Source organism: Chrysemys picta, chromosome 2, assembly GCF_011386835.1.
Source record: "Chrysemys picta bellii isolate R12L10 chromosome 2, ASM1138683v2, whole genome shotgun sequence".
NCBI lineage: Eukaryota > Metazoa > Chordata > Testudines > Emydidae > Chrysemys > Chrysemys picta.
Genome location: NC_088792.1, coordinates 39,983,151 through 40,006,584, shown reverse-complemented (window position 1 = coordinate 40,006,584; position 23,434 = coordinate 39,983,151). Strand labels below are relative to the sequence as shown.

At 41.4% G+C, this 23,434-nt stretch overlaps 1 protein-coding gene across 2 annotated transcripts in view; it reads left to right on the top strand.

The window, feature by feature from the left end:
- The window catches only part of PLXDC2 (plexin domain containing 2), a 397,134-nt gene that overhangs the window by 197,214 nt on the left and 176,486 nt on the right, over positions 1-23,434 (top strand). For both annotated transcript variants that reach the window (XM_065582995.1, XM_008162807.4), the window contains exons 3-4: positions 13,289-13,435; positions 20,528-20,597. In XM_065582995.1, the coding sequence (XP_065439067.1) occupies positions 13,289-13,435; positions 20,528-20,597 (217 nt within the window). The remainder of the gene's footprint in view (positions 1-13,288; positions 13,436-20,527; positions 20,598-23,434) is intronic.

Below are 23,434 nucleotides of genomic sequence, written 5' to 3'. Positions count from 1 at the left end.
TATCATCAGGTCCCTACTCATTTGGTTGTGTAGATTCTGCGTTCCCTCGGGGTGAGTAATTAACACTCTTTTTTTATCCCTTATACACCTACATAACTCATACATCACACACGAGCCATCCTTGTTCTTGCATGTATTACCTAACTGATCACTCATCACCCTTATCCTGGCTTAGCCTATCCTGCTCTATTTTACTTATACTTCATATTTGATTAAGGTGGTGATATATTGCCCTCAATTTTTTCTTAAAAAAACATTAAAATTGAGTAAGCTTAATAATTGGGTGTGTAGTGTTTGTTTTGCCCAATAAGATCACCTAATTCTCTGTCACACATTGGAAATCTTAATCTGTGAAAGGAGACTAATTTTTTTCTGAAATAGGAAAATGGTTTTGTGGTATTTAGATTGCATTCTGGTGCATTTGTACATACACCATATGGTCTGTGTGTTCAGTTATTTAATTTGACAAATACAGGACAAGTATGATCTGCAATGGCACTGAACACTCATTCACTGCAATGGGAATTACAGGTGTGCAACACTTCTGAATAAATCAGACCCAGTAAGACTACTAGAATTATATAGGTCACCATGCAACATCACTGGTCAAAACAGTGTGAAATTAACTTTAATGTGTTTTTGGTTTTTGGTTTACACACAGTAGGAAGAGTGCAACTCCAACAAAGATGAATTGTTAATGATTTGCATAATTAACAGTGGTGACAAATAAGTTGTTCTTGAGGCAGGGAAGAAATGTGATGGAAGTTTCTGTCCAGCATCCCCTTTATATATCGCACCAGTTGAAAAATGGTTAATGCAATAATCCCACCAACCAAACTGAAAAAGTCTGGGGAAATCATTTCAGTAAAAGCTGTATGCAATAATCTGGATAGCTGGGGAAGCTACTTCCTACAGCATATTTATGGACAAGGCTACTGCTCTAGATGAGGTGGACGACAAAAAGTACCTCAGAAAATAGTGTTCAAACATCAACTCGCTAGAAATCTTCCATTTTTTGCTCCTACAAGAAATTAGATTAAACAAGAGTTGGCATCTTTCTCTGCATGTTGTTTATTTTCTGTCAAGCTTTTACTGCATTTGAAATGTTTTTAAAGTTTGCTCTGATTCCTTAATAGCTACATTGCTTTTATATTGCCATCACTGATTTTTACAAGGTTTGCAGACTTACATGCTCATGTCTCAGAAGAGAGCTAAGGAAATAAATAATAATAAATTTTAAAAAATACAGTGTCTGAACCCAACACTAGCATCAATTCTAGTATAGTGCTTTTTGATGTTCCTATATATCTAGACTCTATTAATAGAATGTATTACAAAAAAGATATACTATTGACAAAGAACCATAAATCAGAGAATAAAAATGATAAGCCATAGATGCTTGTTGATACAAATAAAACATTACTTGTTAGCTGGGCACTATATTAAGGCCAGCAATCTTCGTGTTGATTTCTTTACTGGAAGTATATGTACCAAATTATGTGATCTAGGAACTTGGAATAGAACCATGATTCTCTAATTTACCAAAAATAAAAAATAAAAGGGGCGGTGGAGTTCTACCAGAACTAATGTTAGGCTAACTACACCATTCTTTTTCAGCTGCTCAAGTCCAGCCACACTGTAAGATTTACAAATAGTAGAAATGGGAATTACAATAAAAGAGCATTTAACAGTGTAGTCACAGAATGTTGTCTGTGAGAAAGAAGTTTAGAATGAATTTAAACCCTTTGTTGAAAGGGCAAATGCTGGTTTCCTTACATCATCCCTGTTGAAACAATTTTATTTTTTCTTTCAAAATACATGAAGTTCACGTATCCAAATTACGGCAGTGCATAAGACTTTTTTTTTCTACACAAAACTTAATAGCTACTTATACATCAGTTTCTATACACATTGACTTGGTTGTTGAGCTGAAGGCTATAATTCATGTTTGATTGAAAGATGTTAAGATTCTCCTTTAAGCGTGGATCAAGGTACCATTTAAAATACTCTTATAAAGTAGTTATTTGGCCTTAATATTACAGCCTTATGGGGGGGGGGGTATGTAGTCATTTGGTTGCTAGAGACAGTAAATGGAATAGTTTTTATCAGTTATTAGAAATTGGCAATAAATAAAGTCCTTGTGGAGCTTTAACTGCAAATTAGCTTTGCAGTTAAAGCTGTGCATATTTATCTTTGCTTAAGATAAATAAAGCAATAGTTATTTTGTAATCCCTTATCCCAGTGTATCTCTGGAATTGATGTCTTCCTTGGGTCTCTATGATGCCATTAACCTAAATTTTAGCTTCTGTGGAAAAATTGTCATCTGAATGATTAATTAGACTTGGAAGCTTTAAATTTACTGTCCCTTTTTTGAAACATCTACCATAACAGTAATAACTCTTGACTCTAACCACTCGAAAAGAAAAGTACTTTCTGATAGTATGGTTTTACTTATGTTTACTTTTATTACAAACCTGGAGCTTTTGAGGATATTAGGAATTGCTTATTAAATGCCATCACTGAAGATAATGCACTTTGGCATATAGGGCACATCAGAAGATAACCATAAAGTACCTCCATCTGCATCAGCTGTGAGTGAAGTGCATCAGTAACGACTGCTAATAAGTTGTCATTTCCAGATAAAGCAAAACTTATGGTCAGTATATTTCCCTTTAGCCTTTTTATTTATTTAAATTGAATTTAGTAATTTTGTATTAAACTACCATGGGTTCAGCTCCTGTTGGTACAGTTACAAGCTCAACAGAGTGAAAATTACCTCTGGTGCTTTTCTCAAATTTGAAGGCTCTAGGAACACAGGAAGTCCAAAGATAGTGACCATAGAAACAGTCACAAGTACAAAGTCTTAACTGTACTACCAGTTTTATTAAAGCAATAAGTAATGTTACAATTACCTGTGCATATATAAATCCTACAAAAAAGCATGCAGCGACTAAGACTGTAGTCATACCTACATCCTCAAAGATATTGCAGAGTCCGATGGATCTCTCAATAGATGATCATCAACAGAGGGATTGTTCCTGCTAGGGTTTCTCATGGGGTCATCCTTTGGGGTCTTCCCACTTTTACCCAACCAGGGAACCTCTCTTATCTTGTTGTTATGACCACGCCTAATACCATATGCATATGCATGAAGGTTTCAACTCTTTTCCTTATCTGTACTTCCATCCCCCATGATTATCGGGGTGTCCCATTTTTCATAGGTTGTTCTTAGTTCCTCTTATTGTCATTAGCATCTATGCACAACATGTGTCCTTGGCAACCTGTAGTCAGGACAGAACATTCAAAGATGTTACAATCAGGTGTCTTGTGGTCTTGGACAATATATTGTGGTCTATTGCAATCTACAGTTCCATAACATCACCTATTGGCACATTTTTTACAGTAATCTTGTGACCTTCCTTGCACAGGGTTATTCCTTGGTCGCTCACTCATGTCAAGCATTCTTAAGCCTATGGCCTAGTCTGGCTAAGTTAAAATCTTACAAGTCTGAGCCTGTAGGCTTTGCATTCCAGCAATGCTTTACTTATATACCTAATACACACTCATCACTCCTAAATACTTGTCATCCTTATACTTCAATAGCCCTACAATTTAAATCTATTTAACATACATTGATTATATATGAAATAGCATATGAATTGACCACAACACCACATAACACAATGACAAATAGATGATAAAATGAACTAATTGGCTATATCCTGTAGAATATAAGCTATAATTAAGTCCTTGAAAATGTAAAAATCATGTATCTACTGCAGTACCAATTTGTGATAAATCTGTGCACTTTGGATGAGTAGTTGTGTGTGAAAGAGCATCAATTGTGATTCCCTACACCCCACTCCAGAGTGTGAGGGAACCTCCAAAATGATCTTGCAGTCCTTTCTCAGGTAAAGCTCCCATTCCTTTCAATGACAATTCCAGATGTGACCAAATGTAGGATTAGAGCTTTGGACAGCTGGAATGGCCTCCATGTTCATAGAGAATCACAGAACTGGAAGGGACCTTGAGTCATCTAGTCCAGTCCCCTGCACTCAAGGCAGGACTACGTATTATCTAGACCATCCCTGTCAGGTGTTTGTCCAGCCTGCTCTTAAAAATCCCCACTGATGGAGATTCCACCACCTCCCTCGGCAATTCATTCCAGTGCTTAACCACTCTGACAGTTAGGAAGATTTTCCTAATGTCCAATCTAAACCACCCTTGCGCCAATTTAAGACCATTGCTTCTTATCCTATCCTCAGTTGTTAAGAACAATTTTTCTCCCTCCTCCTTGAAACAACCTTTTATGTACTTGAAAACTGTCCCCTCTCAGTCTTCTCTTCTCCAGAATAAGCAAACCCAATTTTTTCAATCTTCCCTCATAGGTCATGTTTTCTAGACCTTTAATCATTTTTTTGCTCTTCTCTGGACTTTCTCCAATTTGTCCACATCTTTCCTGAAATGTGGTGCCCAGAACTGGACACAATACTCCAGTTGAGGCCTAATCAGCGCAGAGTAGAGTGGAAGAATTACTTCTCATGTCTTGCTTACAATACTCCTGCTAATACATCCCAGAATGATGTTGGTTTTTTTGAAACAGCGTTACACTGTTGACTCATATTTAGCTAGTGATATACTATGACCCCCAGATCCCTTACCACAGTACTCCTTCCTAGGCAGTCATTTCCCAGTTTGTATGGGTGCAACTGATTGTTCCTTCCTAAGTGGAGTATTTTGAATTTGTCCTTATTGAATTTCATCCTATTTACTTCAGACCATTTCTCCAGTTTGTCCAGATCATTTTGAATTTTAATCCTATCTTCCAAAGCACTTGCTTTTGATCAGTCGTACTCTAGGCTGTCCTTTGTCTAGAGAAAGTTTGAAATGAATGGTAATGGTTTTAATTTACTCTAAGTCTAGCATATTTCAATAGCAAGACTCAATTACTTTGCTTGGTGAAGAAAACTGGAAACAGAAGTCTGTAATCCTGCCACACTATGGGTATGTCTGCACTACGGGATTAATCTGAATTATATAATTCGAATTATATAATTCGAATTTGGGAAACAGATTGTATAAAGTCGAAATGTATGCGGCCACACTAAGCACATTAATTCGGCGGTGTGCGTCCAAGTACCGGGGCTAGCGTCGATTTCTGCAGCGTTGCACTGTGGGTAGCTATCCCATAGCTATCCCATAGTTCCCGCAGTCTCCCGCGCCCATTGGAATTCTGGGTTGAGATCCCAGTGCCTGATGGGACAAAAAACATCGTCGCAGGTGGTTCTGGGTACAGCCTCACCTCCTCCCTCCCTCCCTCCCTCCCTGCGTGAAAGCAACGGACGGCAGACAACCATTTCGCGCCTTTTTTCCTGGGTGAACACTGCAGACTCCATACCACGGCAAGCATGGAGCCCGCTCAGCTCAAGACAGCAGTCATGAACATTGTAAACACCTCGCGCGTTCTCGTGGAGTTTATGCTGAGCCAGGACCAGAAAAACGAGGCAAGGAGGCAGCGGCGGCGGCAGCGCAGCGACAAGCATGATGAGGACATGGACACGGACACAGAATTCTGTGAAACCACGGGCCCCGGTGCTTTGGAGATCATGTTGTTAATGGGGCAGGTTCTATCCATGGAACGCCGATTCTGGGCAAGGGAAACAAGCACAGACTGGTGGGACCGCATAGTGTTGCAGGTGTGGGATGATTCCCAGTGGCTGCGGAACTTTCGCATGCGTAAGGGCACTTTCATGGAACTTTGTGACTTGCTGTCCCCTGCACTGAAACGCCAGAATACCAAGATGAGAGCAGCCCTCACAGTTGAGAAGCGTGTGGCGATAGCCCTGTGGAAGCTTGCAACGCCAGACAGCTACCAGTCAGTCGGGAATCAATTTGGAGTGGGCAAATCTACTGTGGGGGCTGCTGTGATGCAAGTAGCCAAAGCAATCACTCAGGTGCTGCTACGAAAGTTAGTGACTCTGGGAAATGTGCAGGCCATAGTGGATGGCTTTGCTGCAATGGGATTCCCTAACTGTGGTGGGGCGATAGATTGAACCCATATCCCTATCTTGGCACCGGAGCACCAAGCCACCGAGTACATAAACCGCAAGGGGTACTTTTCAATGGTGCTGCAAGCACTTGTGGATCACAAGGGACGTTTCACCAACATCAACGCGGGCTGGGCGGGAAGGGTTCATGACGCTCGCGTCTTCAGGAACACTACTCTGTTTAAAGGGCTGCAGCAAGGGACTTACTTTCCGGACCAAAAAATAACCGTTGGGGATGTTGAAATGCCAATAGTTATTCTTGGGGACCCAGCCTACCCCTTAATGCCATGGCTCATGAAGCCATACACAGGCAGCCTGGACAGGAGTCAGGAGCTGTTCAACTACAGGCTGAGCAAGTGCAGAATGGTGGTAGAATGTGCATTTGGCCGTTTAAAAGGTCGCTGGCGTTCATTATTGACTCACTCTGACCTCAGCCAAAGAAATCTCCCCATTGTTATTTCTGCTTGCTGCGTGCTCCACAATCTCTGTGAAAGTAAGGGGGAGACCTTTATGGCGGGGTGGGAGGCTGAGGCAAATCGCCTGGCTGCTGATTACGTGCAGCCAGACACCAGGGCGATTAGAAGAGCACACCAGGAAGCGCTGTGCATCAGAGAAGCTTTGAAAACCAGTTTCATGACTGGCCAGGCTACAGTGTAAAATATCTGTTTGTTTCTCCTTCATGAAAACCTGCCCCCTTTATTGACTCATTTTCTGTAAGGAACCCACCCTCCCCCTTCCCCCAGCTTGCTTTCAAACCAAATAAAGTCACTATCATTTAAAAATCATTTATTCTTTATTAATAGATTAGAAAAAGAGGGAGGGAACCCGGGTGGGATTTGGGAGGAGGATTGGTGGGAAGGAAAAGGCCACTAAAAAAAGGTTAAAAAAATGACAGCCTTTTGCTTGGGCTGTCCACTGGGGTGGAATGGGAAGGTGTACGGAGCCTCCCCCCCCCCCCCCCCCCGCGTTCTTACACGTCTGGGTGAGGAGGATATGGAACATGGGGAGGGGGGAGGGGGTACAGGGGCTGTAGCGGCACTCTGTTTTCCTGCAGCCGTTCCTGAAGCTCCACCAGACGCCGGAGCATGTCTGTTTGCTCACCCAGCAGCCCCAGTGTTGCATCCTGCCTCCTCTGATCTTCCTGCTGCCACCTCTCATCTTGAGCGTCTCTCCTCTCCTCACGTTGGTCCCTCCTCTCCTCACGTTGGTCCCTCATGTCCTCACGTTCACTGGCTTCTTTCCTATACTTTGAAACTGTTTCCTTCCACTCATTCAGATGAGCTCTGTCACTGCGGCTGGATTCCATAATTTCTGCAAACATCTCGTCTCGCGTCTTCTTTTTACGACGCCTTATCTGTGATAGCCTTCGGGATGGAGGAGGGAGGCTTGAGGAATTTGCAGCTGCTGTAGGGAGGGGAAAAAAGAGAGAATTGTTTAAAAAGATACATTTTGCAGAACAATGCTTATACTCTTTCACGGTGACCAACACTATTCACATTACATAGCACATGTGATTTCTGTGCAAGGTCGCATTTTGCCTCTTAATACTGAGTGCCTGTGGCTTTGCTGCTAGAGATCACAGGTCCGGGCAACAGAATTCGGCTTGCATGTGGCCATGGTAAGCCATTGTCTTGCAGCTTCTGCGCCCTCCTTTCCCACATACCAAGCAAAGCCCGTAGAGTGCTGCGGTTTTTCTGTTAACATTCAGCAGCAGCAGAAAACAAACTAACCACCCCACCCCACCCCCCGCCATGAATTCTCTGGGATGATCGCTGTACCCCTCCCCCCACCGCGTGGCTGGTATCAGGGAAGATCCCTGCAGGAACCAAACTAACCACCCCACCCCCGCAACCCCCCTCCCGCCATAAATTCTCTGGGATGATCACGGTACCCCTCCCCCCACCGCGTGGCTGGTAACAGGGAAGATCCCTGCTAGCCAAACGCGAAAAGCTCAGGGCCAATTTCCCATCTGCGCTTGGCTAACTGCAGGGAAGGATTTATTTTCAGCCACAGGCAAACAGCCCAGTAGGAACGGCCACCTCTGTCCCCTTAATTAAGTTCCCGTATTTCAACCAGGTTACCATGAGTGATATCACTCTCCTGAGGATTACACAACAAGATAAAGAACGGATGTTGCTTGAATGACAGCAAACACCGGGACCATACGCTGCCAGGCTTTGTCAGGCAATGATACCAGATTACTTGCTGCAAGCATGGCGTGGTCAAGTGTCCTACCATGGAGGACGGAATAAGGATGCACTGCCCAGAAACCTTGTGGCAAGGCTTTTGGAGTACCTCCAGGAGAGCTTCATGGAGATGTCCCTGGAGGATTTCCGCTCCATCCCCAGACACGTTAACAGACTTTTCCAGTAGCTGAACTGACCGCGAATGCATCCCAAGTCCTCAGGGCAAAGTAATCATTAAAAACCGTTTGCTTTTAAAACAAGTTTTATATTTTAAAAGGTAAACTCACCTGAGGTCCCTTCCATGGGGTCATGGTCTTGGATACTGGCTTGGGAGGGTTGGGAGGGTACTTCAGTCAGGCTGAGAAAAAGATCCTGGCTGTTGGGGAGAACGGAGTGCTGTGTGCTCTCTGCAAGCTCATCCTCCTCCTCCTCCTCCTCTCCCCCATCGGCAGAATCCTCAGGTGTAGCTGATGAGACTATCCCCGACCCGGAATCCACGATCACAGGTGGGGTAGTGGTGGCGGCCCCCCCTAGAATTGCATGCAGCTCGGCGTAGAAGCGGCATGTCCGCGGCTCTGACCCAGAGTGACCGTTTGCCTCCTTTGTTTTTTGATAGGCTTGTCTGAGCTCCTTGACTTTCACGCGGCACTGATCTGAGTCCCTATTGTGGCCTCTCTCCATCATGCCCTTGGAGATTTTTTCAAAAGTTTTGGCATTTCGTCTTTTAGAACGAAATTCTGCTAGCACTGAATCCTCTCCCCATATAGCGATCAGATCCAGTACCTCCCGTACGGTCCATGCTGGTGCTCTTTTTCGATTATCGGCCTGCATGGTTACCTGTGCTGATGAGCTATCTGTGGTCACCTGTGCTCTCCACGCTGGGCAAACAGGAAATGAAATTCAAATGTTCCTGGGGCTTTTCCTGTCTACCTGGCCAGTGCATCAGAGTTTAGATTGCTGTCCAGAGCGGTCACAATGATGCACTGTGGGATAGCTCCCGGAGGCCAATACCATCGAATTGCGGCCACACTACCCCTAATTTGAAATGTTAAAATTGATTTTGGCGCTACTCCGCTCGTCGGGGTGGAGTACAGAAATCGATTTAAAGGGCCCTTTATTTCGAAATAAATAGCGTCGTTGTGTGGACGGTTGCAGGGTAAATTCGAATTAACGCTGATAAATCCGAATTAAAGTCGTAGTGTAGACCAGGCCTATTTCTTGCTGCCATTGAGGCAAGAAGTGTGTGATCCTGTCACAACTAGAAGTAGAAGGTAAACCTCCTTCATTTAAATTATTTCTGACAGTTACAACAATTTGTGACAAAGGAAAACAATTAAAGAGAAAGAAAAAGAAACAGGAACATTAGATAAGTTCAGTCTCTGGCTGTCACTCAAGCACCTTTGTTTTCCATCCCTCTCATCCACCTCCTTTTAGGCATCCTACAAGGTAGCAGCTGTCATAATATTAGCAGGACTATCTAATCCACTTAGATCCCCAAGTCCACTGGTTTCCATTCTTCTGCAGATGCCATGCAGTTATCAGCAATTGTAAAGTTCTTTAGTTTCAGCTGTAAGCATGGATATCCAGCTGCAATGGATGTTGCAGATCCACAAGTAGAAGTGCAGATTGTAAAATCTTTGGATCGCAACTCAAGTTCCTTTGTAAAGGGGAAAAAACGTGAAGCTAGAAGGGAAAATGCTAGAAGCCAGCTCCATAAAGTCATTGATAGTCCCACCATCTCCAGTCCCTTGAGCACATAATTTGGGTGTTCCCTTGAACATTTCTCTAGACCTGTACATCCAAATCTTTCCATTTCCAAATCTTTCAGTTTCGTTCTCCACGATGTTTCTAAGCCCTAGTCTTTTCTTGCTGTACATGCTGCCAAAACTCTCATCCAGGCCCTTATCTCCTGTCTTGAATATTCCAGTCTCCTCCTCTATAGCTTTCCTGACACCCACCTCCTTTGCACGAGGTTCATTTAAAACATGACTGCTAAGATTGTCTTCCTGACCCATTGTCATGTCATTCCCCCACTTTTTGAACCCCTTGCTTCTCCACTCCAGTGAATGCAAGCTTCTTATCCTTGCCTGTAAGGCCCTTCTAAACCTAAGCTCCATTTGGCCAACAGCACCAGAATTATCTCTGGATAATTTATTTTTAAATCCAATTAGCTTGAAGTCTACTAGTTGTCGTTGCATGGCTAGTGGTGTAGTGGCTGGAGCATTGGCGTGGCATGCAGGAGAGCTAGCTTCTATTCCTGGCTTTGTAACAGACCTGCTGTATGATTTGGGCAAGAGAGTTCCCCTCTCTGTACCTCTGTTTCCCCCACCTGCAAAAATGTGGGGGTGTGGGAGGGGAATAATACTGACCTCCTCTGTAAAGTACTATATAAGAGCTAATTATTATTATGGATCTATTTTTATCATTGCTTCTATCCCATTGTTCCTATCCCTATTACCTCCATCCTACCTTTCCCTTCCAATTGATTGTTACACCCACTTGTTGTATGTTATCTTAAAGTAGATGGAAAACTCTTCAGGCCGGGGACTATATTTTAATCCATGCTACGGCACTCAGCACAATGGGATCTTGATCCTGACTGGGGCTTTTGAACACTATTATACTACAAAGTGTGTGTGTGTGCGCGCGCGCACACACAAAAATAATCATGTCAAATTTCAACATCTTTTGTGTGCCGAAGAAAGGTAACAATTTTGTGCCATTGGGCATAAGCTGATTGTCACAGAGTAGAGTGTTACATTTTTCTGCATGTTATACTAACAATACTTAACCCTTCTGTTGAGGCTTCCATCCAAAGATCTCAATGCGGCTTAGAAACATTAATGACTTTACTCACCGGAGTACTATGGGGCTAGTTGTTTTATTATGCTCACTGGCCAAGATTTTCAAAATTGACTAGTGAATTTGAGGGCCTCAGATTTTAGATGCTCAGCTTGAGATGCTTTGAAAGGGACTTGAGCTTCAGAGTAGTGGATGCTCAACTTGGCCATTCAAAATAACTTATCACCTTTGAGTGTCTTGCCCATCATGTGCACCATATACAGCATTGCAGAAGTGGACAAAGGCACTGAACTTCTTCTGAAATATCACAAAATTGTCACTGTTTTAAGCAGAACTTGGTGCACTTAATGGTATGATCCATTATAGCAAATCCAGTCCTCACGTATTTTACCTTTGACTTTGCTTCTGGGCAGGGCTGCCCAGAGGATTCAGGGGACCTGAGGTCTTCGGCGGTGGGGGGCCCCCGCCGCCGAATTGCTGCTGAAGACCCGGAGCGGAAGAAGCTCTGGGGGCCCAGGCCCCATGAGAGTTTTCCAGGGCCCCCGGAGCAAGTGAAGGACCCCGCTCCAGGGACCCCGAAAAACTCTCATGGGGGCCCCTGCGGGTCCTGGGGCAAATTGTCCCACTTGCCCCCCCCTCTGGGTGGCCCTGCTTCTGGGGATGTTTAAGCATGAGCATTAAGTACTGTCAGTTTAGAAACCGCAGAACTAGGAATTTTAGTTCAAAACATATGTATGGTAATTTATTACCCTGAACAGTTAGGATTTTATAGGGGTTGAGCCTAGAAGTGGGTGAATTTTTTCAGATGAGACTTTTTTTGCCCTAAAATGCAGATTCAGGTCAACTGAAACATATTTCTGAATTGGTGTCGATTTTGGCAAATTGTTTTGGACTAAACGGAAAAAAAATGGAAATGATTCCTTTCATCAAAAGGAGACATTTCACATTTTCAGTCTAGATTCACGAAGGAAGTTTGCCCCCATTCACAAAGAAGCAATTATAAGGTATTCTGGGAAGTTACCTCTCAATCTCTTCTTGAAGCTGTTCTACTTTGAATAAAACGGTTGAATAGTCACTGGCCAGAAAAAGAGAGTGAGAATGATTCCATTGCCTGCTGATTAGGGCATTCACCTGGGCTGGGGAAGACATGGGTTCTTGCTCCAGAGCAGGGATTCAGACATGAATCTCCTACAGCGCAGCTGAGTGCCCTAACCACTAGGCTAAAGTTTATGAGGGACGCCTCCTCCTCTTTGGGTTTTTAAAATTTGGTTTGCGTTGGGTTTTTTTTTTTTGTTGTTGAATGTAGCCTCTTATTTCCTTCACTTTTATTAAAATACCTAAAATGAAAAGTTTCATTTTCTAGTCGAACAAAATATTTAATTTGACCCCCCAAAATTGTTTCCAACTTTTCAGATTTGTAAAACACACAGACACGCACACACAAACTTTGATTCTGGTCAACTGGAAGAAGTTTTTCAAAACTTCCAGCAAACCAAAAAATCAGTTATTCATACAGCTCTAGTTGATACCTCTAATAAACATTCACTAGAGAGATGGACATTCTGGCTTTGGTACAGCAGAATCCATTAAGTAGTTAGATCTCTTTATTGAGTGGAACACATACAATAAAAAAATAATCTCATGCTAATTTAAGATGAAATAGTAGAGTAGTCTGACACATACCAAAGAACAATTTTTATTATCAATAATGTGCATTCTAATAAAAAGCAGGTCAATAAAAGGAAAACACATTACAAATTCCATCATTGTAAAGCCATTAGCTGAAAGTAGTACTGCTTGTTGCTGTTATTAAAGCGGAGAAGTTGTCACAGGGGATTTACTGGCCATCACTCACTTGGAAGTCAGCATTCATTTTCCCACAGATTTCAGTAAGGCCTTTACAGCAGCTATATATCTGAGTTTTTGGGGATGACTAAAATTTCATTTGTAAGATAAGATTATAACATGCAAGGCAAATACTTGCCTCCTATTTTATTTATTTTATACATATATATATATATATAGTGTATGTATGTGTGTGTGTATATATATATATATAATATACACTATACTAGATTTAAAGTTTGTACCTTTTCCTTATTAGTTTACTTGCCATAGAAACAGTTTGGTCTTATTTGTTGCTTTAAGAAACAATAAAACTTAGTATTTCAAAGACAAAATTTAGAAATGTCTGGGAGACATTTTCCATTTTAATCTGTACTTGGTTTTGTTTGTGTGTTTTCCCCCCCACAGGAGGATACAGATCATGATTATTATACTTCCAGGACATACGGCCCATTTGATTCTATCAGCCGGGATTTGTGGGTGAACATAGACCAAATGGAAAAAGACAAAGTGAAGATCCACGGGATTCTGTCCAATACCCATCGGCAAGCAGCAGTAAGGGATTTGCTATACATTGATACTCTCCTTCTTTGACTGGCATTGGTATTTTTCTCTTATGACTGACACATCAATAATTATCTAGGAGAACGTCTACTAAAGGCGATTCACCTCTGCATTTATAGCTCAGAGCTCTGGATATCTGTACAATGCTGTGATAAAAAGAATCCATGTTGCTTTAGTTCATCTGCTGCAAGTGTCCCTCGGGATATTTTCCTCAAGGAACTTTTTCCAGATGAACTGAAAATTCACCTTAGTTGTGTTCAAGGTTAGATCAAAAACTGTGATGCACAAACCAATCCTGCTGCTGTTGAAGGCGGTGGGAATTTTGCCCCTGGCTTCACTGACCTCAGGATTGGGCTCAAGATTAAATTGCTTAACTCCTGTGTTTAACCCCAACAGGGAGTAAACTTGCATTTACACTTTAAATGTGTATGAAGTGCCAGCCACATTTTCCTTTTGAGAAATCTTAAATTCTTGCCAAAATACTATTATTTAAACTTTTTTTTGTCAAATGATGATAGCTAAAGTGGCAGATGTAATTCCATTTCCAGATTAGAACTCTACCTTGACTAATTCTGATCACACTGTCCTGTACCATGAATACTAAAATAAGCAGCTAGCATACAATTATAATTGGATGCTGCATGATTTCCAAGTTGTATTCCCATGTCTGACCAACAACTGGAAACTTCCTGAACAGAAGAGCCAATATTGGCATTAATTAAATAAGAAAAATTAAGATTCTGTGTTGTGACTCAGAGTTCTTGCTTCATCTGCCGCCCAGTTAGTTGCAACAATGAGATGAGGTTCTGACAGTTGAAAAAACTTCAAGTAGTGGCTTTGCTTGAGAGCTCAATGGTTCTTAAACATGCAAGAAGAGTCTTCTGAGGCTGAGAGAACAAAAACAAAGCTAGAATTCTTTTCTCCACTGGGTTCTGTCATATTATTTCCCATAACCAATAAACCCACCAGCAAGGTGACAAGCTCAGAGGGAAGCAGGAGATGGAGGAATCACTGTGGGATTTAGTTCAGAGTTCAAAAACCAAGGAAGGTAATAAATCCAGTAGATTTAGGCTGACAGCCGACAGCATTCAGGCAATCTTTTGCCTAGCCAAAAGGTGAAAATAAATAGGTAAAAAGTCTGTATGGGGCTTGGGATAATGGAAATAAAGGGGTTCAGACAGTTCCCTATCTTTGGGATGAATTGAATAAAACTCTGTATCAGTTATCTGTGACGTCTGCACACATTCTAAGTCAGTTAGTGGGGGTGGGTGGGAATTGTGTCACAAATAAGCATCTTTCATGGTTTTGCTACTCTGCTGGAGGCTTCTTCTCATAAGCACTCGCTTCACCTACGTTGGGAAAAAAGACTGAAAAAATGCAAACTTCGTACAAAAGATCTAACAATGCTTTCCCCAGAGTTAAATACTTCCCTAACAAGAAACACTCTGGCAGTAGCTGGGGCCCTAAATCTAGGGTTAAATTCAAATTAGAAATGTTACATAATATTGTTTGGCAGCCTTCACCTGGCATTATGTTTTATTCTGAATGCACATGGTAACTTGTAAGCACGCTTGTTTCAACTTGGACCATTGTGGCTAAGCATGAGAAATTTCAGTCCAAGAGCAAAATGTTGTGGAAGTTGTGAGGGAGTGAATCCAGAGGTTTACAATGGACTGACACTTACAATGCTGCAGTGGCAGAGCTGCACCAGACTGTCAGGGCCGGCTCCAGGCACCAGCTTACCAAGCAGGTGCTTGGGGTGGCCACTTCGGAGAGGGGCGGCACGTCCAGCTGTTCGGCGGCAATTCGGCAGACGGTCCCTCACTCCTGCTCGGAGCGAAGGACCTCCCGCCAAATTGTCGCCGCAGATCACGATCACGTTTTTTTTTTTTGTTTGGCTGCTTGGGGCGGCCAAAACCCTGGAGCCGGCCCTGCATACTGTAGTGCTTCAGTGAAGACACTGCCTATGCCGGCAGGAGAGGTTTTCGGATTGGTGTATGTAATCCATCCCCCGAGAAGCGGTAGCTAGGTCGACAGAAGAATTCTTCTATCAACCTAGTGCTGTCCACACCAGGGATTAGGTCGTCATAGCTAGGTCTGGATTCTTCATGCCCATACAAGCTTGTCTACACATTGGATAGCCAGGAAAATTAATCCAAATGAACTAAAGATGTGAATTTGAAGTGGATTAGTTAAACCCTATTAAACCTTCAACTAAACCAAATTAAGGTCCCTTTAATTCTGATTAACAGCATCCACACAGGGATGTAATGTGGTTTAACTAATCCATTTCATATTCACCTCAGAGAGTAACTGTGAATCCACTGCTTTGTGTCCATAATAGACAGAGATGTAAGTACTGATGTTTGCCCACAAAATTCAATTATAGGCATAAAAATCCAGGCATAGATTTTGCTATTGTTTTTAAGACTTCTCTCGAGACCTCTGTTTTATGTCCTCTCTTAAAGATGGATAAGTACCAATTAATCTACCGGTAAGGTTTTATTTCTCTGTGTGTAATTGATTTGTATTTACATGTTTGATCAGGCAACACCCACATATGCTGCATGGCTCAGCTGCCCTGGAATGATAGTCTGGAATTGGACTCATTCAACAAACTGGCTCCTACATAGATGTTTTACAGGAAAATTAAAAAAGACTCTCTACACTAAAAGCCTTTTTAATGAATTATGGTTTTAATATTGCTTTCATAATTCACTCGGCTTTCTGCTAGCCCAGGGTCCATGACTTTTAGTTCAAAGAGTAAAAAATGGTAATTCTAAAAGACTGATTATAGTTAGGTCAAAATTCTAATCTTGCATCTAGAGAAAAGGAATGTGGGCTATAGTTGTACTTGACACCAGTTCATAGCTTTATGCTTCCTTACAAATGATCACTGTGATGACTTTTGAAAAAATAAGAAACCATAAAACTAGTATAGTGTTAAAAATGCCAAATGGGCGGTCTAGTTGGAGCTGGGCAGAAACATCTCTCATCTCCTTGTGCAGCGATGAAACTCCTTCATTACTCAATGAAAGGTCAATTCACACATCTTGCTTAGACTTAGTAATTTAGATGCTGATGACTTCTTAAGCATCATTCTTTAGTATAAGAAAACAAGGATTCAGATTTACTTAAAAGCTCAGTGTTAATCCATTTTGTAATTTGGGGGTTCTGAACAGATGTAATAAAGCTTGAACATTATTGTATCAGCTTGTAAACTGTTTGGAGCTTGAAGTCATAATGAACTAGAAAGGTAATTTTGCAAAGCTATAATTTGGAAAGGTTCATTGGACATTTAGTTTTCCCTAGATTTGCAGTAAGATCTCAAATTTGACCTCCTGCCTCAATGTTTCAATAATTTGACAATCTAAATGTTCTCATTTCTTGGATGAGAACCTCTGTTATTTTTGTAGTTTTAATTTTTAAAATTATTTATAATATATTACTACTTGGAATTTTGACACTGAAATTTGTATCCTGAGTGATATTTGGGTTTGTTTACCTTCCACTGCCCTAATGTTTATTTATTGTAGGGTACCTCATTAGTGTTTGCATTTGTTTATTTTTAAAAATAAAACGTGAAAAAATTAGATAATTAGAAATGATAAAATAAGACAGAAAAATTAGAAATTATGAAAATTTAGGGGAAAAAATGAAAAATTCCAAAGTAAGAAAATGTATTTTCCTAATGGATATAAGGAAGGAAAATGAAGTACAACCCTGCAATTATAGACAGTGTCATTTCAAAGTTGTGCAGCTATTAGGACAGTTGCAACTATCTGTATACAGGACATTAATAATGCCCACCTCAGGGCCATGCTGGGATATCACTTCTGTAACAACTGCCTATAGAACACAATGATATCTCTGGGACTGACACATCAAGAAACCAGTGTTTCTGACATGGCAATTTGCCCATAAGTATTTTCTGTATGATTCTTTCTGGGAATGCTAAGAATTATGGTGTCACCTTTCTTCCACCATCACCTCAAAATTAAGATAAACTAATGGACAAAATACCTGTTCAATCTACAGGTAAATAAATGTGTTCTGCAATACTGAAAGGTACATAAAGTTTCTGAGTTGCCATATACCATTTCTTACTCCTGTTTTTCAAGGGAAAAGGAACAAGGCAGATTAGCCATGAGGTGTGTTAGTTCTAAGTCCTGCACTATCAATGCTTAATGATGTTATTCAGCAATTGTCACTGGAATCATGAAAGAGTCCATTAATACAGTCTCCCTTTGTTTCTATCCTACCTTTGAAAATAAAAAGGATTATATTTTCCCATGTACAACTCCTTCTCACCGTTTTTATTTATTTTTATTTTTCATTAACATTTTGCTAATAAAATGAAATTTCCAGTTGTGATTTGGATGCACAGATTCATTGGTAAGACATCTAATAACAGATTTGCTGAATTGGGAAGCTACCAGATATTTAGTTAATACACAATTCTCTTTTGTGCACACAAATTCTATCACTTGTGCCTTTCTCCTGCCGGGCATATCAACCCTACAGCATTATAACTGCAAAAGTTGATATAAGCTTTATAGCTGGAAAGGTGAGCATGTCTTAAATGATGGGTGTCCTTAAAAATACACCATTAAAAACAGACATTAATGCCCTGTATTAGATGATTATTTAAATCCTAATATTGTATTAAACAGATATTACAGTCCCAGGATTTAGGGCCCAACTGTACAAATGAAATCAATGAAAGCTCAATATTTGTTGAATGGGCACAGGCTGGGTCTTTTAATAGTACAGATTTGAATTCAGAGTCCTGCTGTATTGCTAAGGGGGCACAGATTTTTGCCAAAGTGGTTCTAAATTATTGTAAAAGCTATTCTAAATGAGCTCAACAGGGATAAGGGGAAATATGGATGGAAATAACAATTGTTAATGTTAAGCTAAAAATAAAAAAAGCCCTCTACTTTCTGGTCTGGGCAGAAAGAAATAGTCTGGAGGCAAGACCTAGAACAGTGAAGATTAAAAACAAAATGTTGAAGATGTAGATACACAATAGGAAAGATGAATGGGCTTATAAGAAAGGAAGAAAAAAGTAAGATAATTATAAACTAAAGAGGATAGAGAAGAAATAAATACTGTTATGCTGGTCACTCAGAAGGGACCATATCTATTTAAACAGGAAAATCTACTGCTTCTTTGCTCCTTTTTTATGAGTACATATTTTTCTTGCCCAATATTGAGTGGCTCTTACGTTTTACCTGAGTCCCTCAGTATTGTTGTGGTCAGAAAAATTGGCCTTTTTTAACTGTGCTGTTGGAAATAATGTATAGCAGAAGAAGCACATGGACAATAAATAGTACTGTATATACTCATTCATAAGCTGAATTTTTTTAGTAAAAAAGGGAAGCACCAGAGAAGGGGGTCGGCTTATGAACGGGTACAGAGAGGGAGAGGTGGGACACAGCCCCTCCCCCCCCAACAGAGGGAGCAAGAAGAGGCAGCACAGCCAGAAGGGAAGTGGCAGGGCCAGAGTCTCTCCGCTTCTGGCCACACTGCTCTCCCCCTAGCCTCCAAAGCAGCTGCAGCTCAGGGGTTGGCAGGCTACAGCCGTGCCGTTTGGCTCCGCCCCCCAGAGCCACGCCACCAGCGCATGCAGTGGCCGTGCCACCCGGCCCAGCCCGCTGGAACATGCGGGCACGCCACCCAGTCTGGCCAGCCAGAGCAGGCTGCACCCGTGCTGCTCAGCCTGCTGGAGCAGCTCCAGCCAAGTCAGAGACATCCTCCCCTGGCCTTCCCCAGCTAAGGCAGGGATGGGATGGGGAGAGTGTGGGGGTCCCAGGCTAGGGGTGGGGTCATATGGAGGGTGGTCACGGGGGTTACTCCCCTGACTCCCAGCTTCTCCCACACCCCAAAAAAAAATTTCCCCACCAGTTGCTGTCCCGGCCCATCAGGGTAAGCAGCTGGCGCGCTGGGACACTTTGTTTACTTAGGTTTACCTCCGTGCCTGCGGACGCTCAAGGTAAACAAACCATCTCGGCCCACCGATGACTTATCCTGATGGAGCTGGGAACCAAAGTTTGCTGACCCCTGAATTATAGGGTCAGCTTATGAACAGGTTATAAAAATTTTCCATTTTTACATATCCATTTTGGGGGGGTTGCCTTATAAACGAACTGGCTTATGATCGAGTATATACTATGTACATTAGTATACCATGTTTGTCAACAAAGAAAACATGTATGGAAAAAAAGTGTTTGTTAGTTCACATACTGTCATTAGATGTGCCATCCTGATTTGAAGTGTTCAGTTTATATATATATATATATATATATAGAGAGAGAGAGAGAGAGAGAGAGAGAGAGAGAGAGAGAGTCTTCATAGTCTAGTTAGCACAATGAAAATGCATTTCGCCGTTCCAGCTGTAAATAAAAAAAAGTAATAACAAATCCCTTCAAAATTCTGGTTTCCATTTAAGAGGAAAGAAAATCTAATTTCAAGTCACTGTAATCTTCAGTGATTAATTTCATGCCAAATAAGTCATTAAAAATCTCTGATGGCTGGAGAAACTAATCCTTTTGCAACGGAACCAAATTCAATCCAAAGGTAGTATACAAATTAAAAACAAGACAGAAGTGGGCTTAGAAAAATACATTTGAAGGATATTTTAAATACAGACCATTGCCTTCAATTGATGGAGTGGACAAATATTAGGGTATGTTGTAATAATCAGATACTATTATAGCCTTGAAATAATGATGGTTGTCATCCTAAGAAAAAAGGCAGAAATAACCTTGCTGAGTGGAAACCCTTCCCAAACATGATGATTACCCATCACAGAATAGAATCATCCAGTTAGCGGGGCTGTATATTTTTTTTAATCAGTAGTGTAGATCCTATGATTCCATGTGATGTGCTTTCAGGCCTTTAGCTCATACACATTTTTTTTTCCAGTTTAACCACTGGGGATTCCAAACGAGGGATGGCAAGGCTGCTTTACAAATGGCAGGAGAAAATGGGTTAATCACATTTTGAAGTGGAGGCCTCTTCATTTTTCTCTTCCTATTCTTAACATTATTGATTTTTCTTTTTTGGTGTTGTTCCTTGCAGAGAGTGAATCTGTCCTTCGATTTTCCATTTTATGGACATTTCCTTCGTGAAATTACTGTGGCAACTGGGGGTAAGTGGCTTTCTACCCATTCACTTTAAGGAATCTGACAAGAGTTTCCTGCAGCTGTTTTCTTCAGATGTCAAGAGATGAAGTGCAGTATTTATTTGGGAAATGTTCCTTTCCACAGAAAGCACATCACAAAATAATTGTCATGTTGAAAAACCTCCAGTTGCTCAAGTGAAACTGATCTAAAAGTGTTTTCAGCAGAAAAACAAATAGTCTGAATAATTTTCTGTTTAAGTATTTCCCCATTCTCCATTTGTTTTTACTTCCTTTTGTGATCAGAGCTGTAATGCTGGTTGTGGAAATTGGTCAGAAGCCACAAAGGAGGGAAAACTTAAGCAGGGGAGAAATGAATTGACTTTTTTCAATTCCAGAAAGAAGAATCCCAGCTTGTGTATTAAGGAACTATACCATCAGGCTAAGAAACGGCTTGATTCAAATCCTGTCTAGTTTATAGCACTCAGATTGTGATTTTACTTTAATTTCCTAGGTAACTATCTTGAACTGCATGGGTAATCTGCTCAGGAACAAGAGCTGGTGCATGTCCTCTCCACATTGAGGGAGGGGCGGACTGGGTAATAAATTTTTATTGGTCAGGCTTCTGACCAGGGCATGATGGTACAGCTCTGGGGTCCCAGGCTGGGGAGCTGTGGGGAATTGTCTGGAGCCTCTCTGTTGTTGGTTCATGAGTGGCTAGGAGAAGCATTCATGTAACTCAGCTGGGAGTGTCCCTGCCTGTGGATGTCTGTGTAAGTGCAGGACCTGGAGAGGTTTGCAGCTTGTCAAAGCATCACAGTGTGAGTGGGAGCTCAGGTTGATAAGACAGAGGACTCAGCAATATCCCAGTTCCAGGTTGAACCCCAGGGAACCAGTCTCAATCTCACAACACATACTTTGTATACAATTTATCATAGTCTTGTAAAAAGGGTGAACCAAGGGGTACAGACTGTCAGAGCAGTGTGGTACTTGCTTGTTACCAAGAGTACCAGTTTTCCAAGTCAGTAGCTGCTGACTTCCCCATTTCCACTGTACAGATGAAGGCTCAGTACCATGGATGAAACATACTTAGTCTCCCTCCAGATGCAACAGAATTCTTATGCGTGCTGGTTGAGCTTGTAGAAAGGGCTGTGTGTTCGGGTTCAGGTTTTGATTCACTGTATAGTCTCAGAGTATGGGGAATTTTTCCCTTTACCATAGACTTACTGTGTATATGTTTATGGCCCAATCCTGTGAATAGTTCTGCACAGTAGTCTGCCTTGCAGTGTAATATAACTGTGATTTCATGCTTCCTCTGGGAACACATAACACATTGCACACTTAACCTATGTACATGTGTCAACTTTGAATACTTCCTAAGGTTATAATCAATGTGTGGGAGATGAATCTCTCCTTAGAGGAGGGGTTCCGTCTCTGTGGGAGAAAGCTCCTTGAAAAGAAGCAGAACTCTTTAACTGCCATTGGAAATGTGCTGTGTGTCCCAGAACTGGGTATTTCCTTGTTCTTAAGGGTTTGCATTGCTTAACCTTTCAACATAGTTGTTTTATAGAGTTTTCTGTTTCCTTTATAGTTGCTATCATTGAGTTTGTTGAATGAGATTTTTCACTTAGTATTTCAATGAGCTCTGATCATTGTTGCTGGAAAGTTGAATACTAACATGGTCTTTAAATTAACAAAATTGTAAAGGGGGAGGAAGGGACTAGAACAGGCAGCCACCGGGGTAATAGTTGCTGTTTCAGAGTGGTGCTAATTGGCAGCACTTTCAATCTCAGGGTTAAAATATTGTAGCTGGTGTTCCTTGAGACAGATTGCTCTAGTGTGGGCTGGTGTGAACAGGTGGCAATATTGAGTAAAGGCTGGTGTTAGTTTTTCTTCTGCGTGTTTAAGGATTGGTTACAATGAGGCACAATAAAAAGAATACAGACTTGTGTGATGATCTTCATTATCAAGATTTTCTCTTTCTTAGCAACAAAAATTTGACAGGGAGCTGGCCTCGATTATTCTGAAACTATTGAATATCTGCAGGGATTTCTCTTTTGTTTTCCATTCCACTTGGCCTTGTATTTACATCTAAGTGCCAGATATCAGGTGCTCATTCCTGTAGTGCTTGCTCAGAGGCAGATCCTCAACCCAGTACCAAACCCAAGTAAATGCTTTGTGGGCTGAGGGGGGAACTGGTTAGAGCCTCGGATGGAAATAATCTCCCTCTACACTCCCCCAGCACCTGCTGCAGCTGGAAGATGGCAGTTGCCCCGTGACTGCTACATTCTTCCTCCTCAAAGGTCATGTCGCTCTGGTTCCACAGATTCCATCCTTACCTCCTTGTGTAACCCCCATTTTGATAAAATGCTTTTTGAGGAAAAAACCTATCTAAAAATAGTTTCTAATTAAGTTTCTAATTAAGATACATTAAGATGTATTATAGCTCAAAGATATCTCATCATGGAATAGGGATTATAAATTCTAATTCTATAGTATGAGATGATATATTCATGTAATGTTTAAGAAAAGTTTTGTAAATAAGTTCCAATTGTTCATGGATTAGGGACCCAATCTTATGGGGCTCCAGGGGCTTCTGTATAGATGATTTAGGTTACTCTTTCTATCTACCCAATGGGATTTAGTGTGCAGTCTAGAAGATACCATCAGAGAAGCTTAGTTTTGCAGTTCTCAAACTGTGGATTTGTGTCTCCAGAGATAACATGCTTGTTAACTGCACAAATGTTTTTAAACAAATAAATAAATAAATAAATAATGTATAGAGGTGAGAAATAACAGACCTCAACCCTATTGTCCCTCTGCAAATTTGTGCACACAGAATCAATCTCTTACCTCTCTCTGAAAGT